Source organism: Sciurus carolinensis, chromosome 4 (genome assembly GCF_902686445.1).
Source record: "Sciurus carolinensis chromosome 4, mSciCar1.2, whole genome shotgun sequence".
NCBI classification, from domain to species: Eukaryota; Metazoa; Chordata; class Mammalia; order Rodentia; family Sciuridae; genus Sciurus; species Sciurus carolinensis.
This window is the reverse complement of record NC_062216.1, coordinates 324,035-330,736: the sequence shown is the minus strand read 5'-3', so window position 1 is coordinate 330,736 and position 6,702 is coordinate 324,035. Positions and strand designations below refer to the sequence as shown.

Genomic DNA, 6,702 nt, shown 5'->3' with positions numbered 1-6,702 from the left:
CTCGAGAATCTGTCGAGCAGAAGTCGACGAAGAACCGGGTCCTCGCTCGAGTGCAGAGCAGCCGGGAAGGGTTGGCGGACTCAGCAGAGGCGGCGGGCGGCGCCGCACAGAGGCGGTGCTGCAGCGGAGCGCGGGTGGGGCGACCCGGGCCCGGCTCCCTCCGGCCTCGGATGCTGACCCTCCAGCCCACACCTCCCCGGCGCTCGCGCCCCGAGCGGCGCCCAAGTGCCAACCTCGGCGGGCGCGCACCCGCCCGGGCCGAGACCGCGCCTCCTCCGCCCTCCGCGCAGGCTCCGCGGCCAGGCAGCGGGGGCGGGGCCTCAGGCTCGGGCACGCCCTGGACCTTGGAACCAGCCAATCCGAAGACGGAACGCGGATGGCGGACGTACCAGGCAAGCAGCTCGGGCCTGGATTGGACAATCCGCTGGCGTGGGCGGGCCTAGGCTGGCGGACTCCGGAAGCGCCGGCGCGCGTCCGGGCCCCTGGGCAGGCAGCGGGGTCGCAGCCGGTTAGGCCATGTCAGCTCGCCGGAGGCACGGTAGGCGGGCGAAGGGAAGGGGCGGCGAGGGGAAGGGGCGCGATGACGTGGGGAAGGGGCGTGGGGAAGGGGTGGGGGGGGAAGGGGCGTGGGGAAGGGGTGGGGGGGGAGGGAAGGTGGTGAGGGGAAGGGGCGCCGGGACGGGGGGAAGGGGCGTGGGGACGAGGGGAAGGGGCGCCGGGACGAGGGGAAGGGGCGTGGGGACGTGGGGAAGGTGGTGCGGGGAAGGGGCGCCGGGACGTGGGGAAGGGGCGTGGGGAAGGGGTGGTGAAGGGAAGGGGACGCGGGGAAGGTGGTGAGGGGAAGGGGCGCCGGGACGTGGGGAAGGTGGTGCGGGAGGGGCGCCGGGACGAGGGGAAGGGGCGCCGGGACGAGGGGAAGGGGCGCCGGGACGTGGGGAAGGTGGTGCGGGGAAGGGGCGCCGGGACGTGGGGAAGGTGGTGCGGGGAAGGGGACGAGGGGAAGGGGCGCCGGGACGAGGGGAAGGTGGTGCGGGGAAGGGGACGAGGGGAAGGGGCGCCGGGACGAGGGGAAGGGGCGCCGGGACGTGGGGAAGGTGGTGCGGGGAAGGGGACGAGGGGAAGGGGCGCCGGGACGAGGGGAAGGTGGTGCGGGGAAGGGGACGAGGGGACGTGGGGAAGGTGGTGCGGGGAAGGGGACGAGGGGAAGGGGCTCCGGGACGAGGGGAAGGGGCGCCGGGACGTGGGGAAGGTGGTGCGGGGAAGGGGACGAGGGGACGTGGGGAAGGTGGTGCGGGGAAGGGGACGAGGGGAAGGGGCTCCGGGACGAGGGGAAGGGGCGCCGGGACGAGGGGAAGGTGGTGCGGGGAAGGGGCTCCGGGACGAGGGGAAGGGGCGCCGGGACGTGGGGAAGGTGGTGCGGGGAAGGGGACGAGGGGACGTGGGGAAGGTGGTGCGGGGAAGGGGACGAGGGGAAGGGGCTCCGGGACGAGGGGAAGGGGCGCCGGGACGAGGGGAAGGTGGTGCGGGGAAGGGGACGAGGGGAAGGGGCTCCGGGACGAGGGGAAGGGGCGCCGGGACGTGGGGAAGGTGGTGCGGGGAAGGGGACGAGGGGAAGGGGCGCCGGGACGAGGGGAAGGGGCGCCGGGACGTGGGGAAGGTGGTGCGGGGAAGGGGACGAGGGGAAGGTGGTGCGGGGAAGGGGCTCCGGGACGAGGGGAAGGTGGTGCGGGGAAGGGGCGCGGGCGGAAGGGAGCTGGCGGGGAGAGGCGCGGAGGCGCCTGGAGGGGCGTGGCGGAGCGAAGGGCGCGGGTGGCGGCTGTGCGCCTCTGAGCACTGGAGAGACCCCGGGTGCGGGAGCGGAGCGGCCGTCCCGGGACCACCCGGAGAAGCCAAGCGCTCGGGAGGTGAGCCTCCCCTCGGGTGGAGGAGTTGGCGGTGCGCCTGAGTTTCTCCAGGGCTCCGGGAAGAGAGGTTGGTTGTGACGAACTTTTCCCTCTGTGTGGACCTCGGTTTTGCCTTTGAACGCTAGTGGCTATTTGCTTGGAGCCACCATTCTCTCTTCCTGTTCAGGAAACACTAGGGCTTCCCCTTCTCTTGGGTTCCAGTGAGTTCTGACTTTCTACTCGGCTGGCTACAAAAACCAGATCATCTCACATATTAAAAATGACTTAACAGTCTCTGAACAATCAGATGTTAGGCTCCAAAACAGACATTAACATACTTTAATTAGTATCCAAACTATTTTTACAGCTCTCCACTGGGAGAGGTTGGACTGTGCTCCGTTGATTGAATGTTAAGGTTTGCAGAACAGACCTGGAAGCTGTCTCCTGCTTTCTGGGTTGATTCCACACCCCAATCTTCTTGCATTCCTACTTATATTTGTGACATTCTAAATATAAAATTAAATGGTGTTTTCTACACAAATTATTATATCATTTGTAGTACTCCTAGTCAACTTTAAAAACCTTTCTGAAATCCCTAAATTAAAATGAATTTGTTTAATCAGTTCTTAAATCTTTTGAAATAGCCTTCTTTTCTTAGTGAATAAGTGACACAAGCATCAGGTAAATCATATTAAAGAACATTGTGATTTGGAAGGATGGATTAATAAATCCTGAAATTATAAAATGTAAGTGAAAAACAATATTATTTTTCTGCATCACAAGAAGATCACTGAAGAGCTCTTCTGCTGGGAAACACTTAACCTATGAGAAACACTTTTGGGAGATCTGAAGTGAAATAAAATTTCTATGCACTTATAATTTGTTGAAACCTGAAACCAGAGCTGATCTCTTCAGCAGTTTTCCCCTCTTGTGTGGCTTGTGGTGAGTGTTACAATTAGGAAAGTGTATGACTGATGGAGGAGACTAGGCTGGGTGTGGATTTTCATTGACATCTCTCACTGTCCAGCTGCTCTTCAAGAACCTTGGTCCCTGAAGGTGGGAGAGGTGAGGGAGGCTTTGTGTGTTTATGGGAGGAAATGAGCAAGGGTACTGTGCAGCCCAAGTGGTCTTCATTGAGTAGAAGGTAGTAAAACTCTGAACCAGTGTTGTTTATAAAGCCAGCCAGCATCTGCTGAGTGTATCAGCTGCCTCAGACAATAGACCACAAAGGGATCAAAAAAAAAAAAAAAAATCCCATTCCTCTTATGCTGAGACTGGTGCAGTACAAGGTCATACCCTGATTTATGGTAGGGGTCTGAGGGAGCCAGACTGTTCTCTCAGTGGGCGTGGGAATGGACCTTGAAAGCTTGAAATGATTAAGGGATGAGTCATTCTGAAGCAGTGATTCTAAGGTTTTGTTTTTGTTTTTGTTTTCCTGAAAGTAGATTACTTTGGCTAGGAAATGTAATAGAACAATTTCTCCTATTACATTTTAAAGCAGAATTCTGCAGGATTAATGGGAAGGATGTTAAAAAAATTTTTAGATGTATTCTATTTTATGCTGGAAAAATGTCTGAACAGTGGTGGAGGGATGTTTCTTGAGCCTCTGAGCGTTACCATCATTTTTAACAATGAATGAACCTCAACTGAAGAGAATCACATGAAGAGTACCATGTTTGAGATATGATTGGAAGTGACTATGATTCTACTTGGTGAGATTGGGTGAATGTTCAACATAGAACTCAATGCTAACTCTGGTAGGGCTGTGGCAGATGGTCAGAGTCACAGTGGACTGGGAAAGGTTTGAGGACTGCAGCTCCCCTAAGGGCCATGTGCTCCTCAAGGAAGGATCCCAGCTGCAGTCATCTTTTGATCCTACCTCAAAAGCTGCTCAGTTAAGTGGGAATGAATGCCTTGTGTCCCGTTGCCTGTCCAGTTGAGCATTCCTGCCCTTTCCCTACCAGATGACTCCCCAGTGCCTGTCTGGGCACATTTAGTTACTGGGAGTAGAATATGTCATGAAGTAACTTGTAGAAATCTACCTGTTTTACTTCTCCTTGATGGCAGGGTACAGGGTGACCCTGATGGGGCAAAGCTTTTGTTCTGGTCAAGTTAGTAGCTTCTGTGTAGTTAAATGGATTGTCACTCAGTTGCCTGCAGAAAAAGCCCAGCAGTGTTTGTGTTACTGTGATTTCTTTGCTTGGTATGATGTATTACTTTCATCCTGGGAACAGGAATTGTTTCCCTTCCAGAGATCTGTAAGGATTGAGAGTATGCTTAGGAAGTGTTTCCTGTAGGAAGGAAGGAGCTTTATGCAAACAGGGAGTTTAGAGAATGCTGGCAAAATGAGATGCTGTGTTGGATCCTAGTCGTGGAGACACTCTGGTCTGTGGGGGTAGACAGTATTGTGGTTCTGTCTACAGACTAGGGAAAGTGCTGAGTTCCTGAAAGATAACCTTAAAAGTGGGCAAATAAATGAGGGAAGAGACTGGGGCAGCTATGGGAAGGCTAGCTAGTGTGTGGTGAGGTGTTTAAGTGGGAATGGTGACAGCTGGAGGAGAGAGAGGATGGGGGATGGATGTAGAAGGATCTCCCAGAAGAGGCTGGGAGTGGTGATGAGCAAGCTGCTAAGACTTGGAGCAGATTTTCAGGGGCAGCTGCAGATAATTTCTAGGTAGAGCAGAGTCAAAGTTGGGTGTGGGTGGAGACTGTAGAAGTAGAAGAAGCTTGAGAAAAGGGGGTGAAGTGCCATGAGGATTTCCTTCTCTGGCGACCTGTTTATCAGGAACTCAAGGCCAAGCTCATAGTGGGAAATGGACCCTGAGTTCAGTCCACTTGATGCAGGGCCTTAGAGCTAATTCCCAGTAATTATTGGACACCTCACCTGTAAAACAGACAGTAACAGTGGTAAGTTGTGAGGATTCAGTCAAGTAATGTACATCACGTGTGGTCTGTAGAGGCAGCCAGCTGTTACTGTCACTGATTCTGTTTCCTAAGGCATGGGAGGAGACAAGAAGGCCCTGGGGTCTGCTTTGCCTGTAAGGAAAGAACAGTGCAGATAATGAGAGAAGTATTAAGCAGGTGATGCCTGTGTTACTATGCTTAAGGTGAGGGAGATGCTTGTGTTTGAGGTCGAGAGCCGGCGCCCAGAAAGTACAAGGTCCTGCATTAAAGACATAAAGGAGTGTGATTCCATAAAATATGAGGGGTTTGAGGATGCAGACGTAGGCAGCTGTACTGTATCTTCCTCTGGAAAACATGGCAAGGCAGGGTAGGTGCAGAGGTGACAGCTCTTTGCGAGCATTTGTCTTCTGCCTCAGCTTTCTCCTCTGTTGAGCCATAGAACCTGCCTGTGAGAATGAGGTGGGTCTTGCTGGTGTAGAACACTTTTGTCTGTCACAATCCTTTGCTTAGAAGTTAGGATCTGTCTAATGGAAAGACCAATGTTAATAAAACTGGAAAAAAATCATTGGAGTGAAAATTATAGTTTGCCCATCTTTGAATTATAATAAAGACAACTTTCTGAATTACTTTCTGGCTGGCATTTTTTAGCCTGACCTGTTTTGGTGAGAAAATAGCCATGATAACACAAGTGGTTTGCCTAGGGTTCCATTTTGGTCTGTAGCAGTACCCACAACCAGAAAGTGCTGCTTGCTCCTCTGTTAAGGCATTTTACCATCTGTAATGAAAATAATTGCAGCCTCACACAAATTTAAAATGCTTATGAACAGTTCATAAGACAATAAGAATTACAGAAAAACTATGAGGAATGCTTTGGGCAAAATTTGCTTAGAATTGTTTTTTTGTTGTTGTTGTTTTTTAAGTACTACAGTTTGGGTAGAAAACAAAATATCTAATGTATTTCTACTACTTACATGAGGATACCATGTCAGATTGGTCATGATTGAAGATTCTAAAAATGTTCTCGAGTTATTTGCAGTACTATTTTTTAATTATTGTTTCAGAAAACTTGCCAACTCTTGCTTAATTCTTAACTAATTTTTCCATTTATAATTCTATCATGAAACTCATTAAGAATTTATCATTCATCAAATTAATATACTTCACTTATTTCTTATAAAGTGACACAATGCTATTTTCAGTTTATTCCTTTTTCTGCCTCATTATAAGGATAAAATTGAAAAAACAGTGAATGTCATTTTTAATATAATCAGTGAGAAGGCAGGCATGTATTTAATCAGCATTTAAATAATTTTTGCTGAAAAGAGAATTCAAAATATCAGATTTTCAAGAAATTCAATAACCCCAGGAAAATTTAAAGTGCCTTCTCAAACAGAATAAATGTCAGGATGAAAAAGGGAGTGACTGAACTTGGCATTTACTGAGATGAGAACTTTTCATAGTTTAAACTGATAAAAACTAATTTGTTTTTGTTTTATGGTTTTAGTGGTAATGTTTTGGGAGATTTTTCTTTAATACAACACGGTAAGGTGAGGAGGGAATAACATCAAACTGGCCACAATGAAAGTTCTTATTAATGATCATTTCTGTTTTTATATTCAGCAGCAAATTTTCATTCAAATAAATTTTTAAAAACCTGTTTACTCTTGTTCTAAAATCTAATTAAAATCTATTAAGTGAAAACTCTTAAAAAGGTATGTCATAAACCTGTTTGTTCTGTGTTTTTCTCTCAAAACAAAATATGAATAAGTAGCATTTTATTTATTTTTTGCAGTACCGGGGATTGAACCCAGGTATGCTCTACCTCTGAGCTACAACATCCCCACCCCTTTTTATTTTATTTTTTTAACAAGACAAAGTCTCTATTAAGTTGCCTAAGCTTACCTCAAACCTACAG

General features: G+C 50.0%; 1 protein-coding gene across 5 annotated transcripts in view; it reads left to right on the top strand.

Annotated features, from left to right (window-relative positions):
- The first annotated feature begins 423 nt into the window (after positions 1-423).
- The window catches only part of Erich1 (glutamate rich 1), an 89,457-nt gene continuing 83,178 nt past the window's right edge, over positions 424-6,702 (top strand). For all 5 annotated transcript variants that reach the window (XM_047550175.1, XM_047550172.1, XM_047550173.1 and 2 more), the window contains exon 1: positions 424-538. In XM_047550175.1, coding sequence (XP_047406131.1) covers positions 517-538 — 22 coding nt within the window. In that variant the 5' untranslated portion in view covers positions 424-516. The remainder of the gene's footprint in view (positions 539-6,702) is intronic.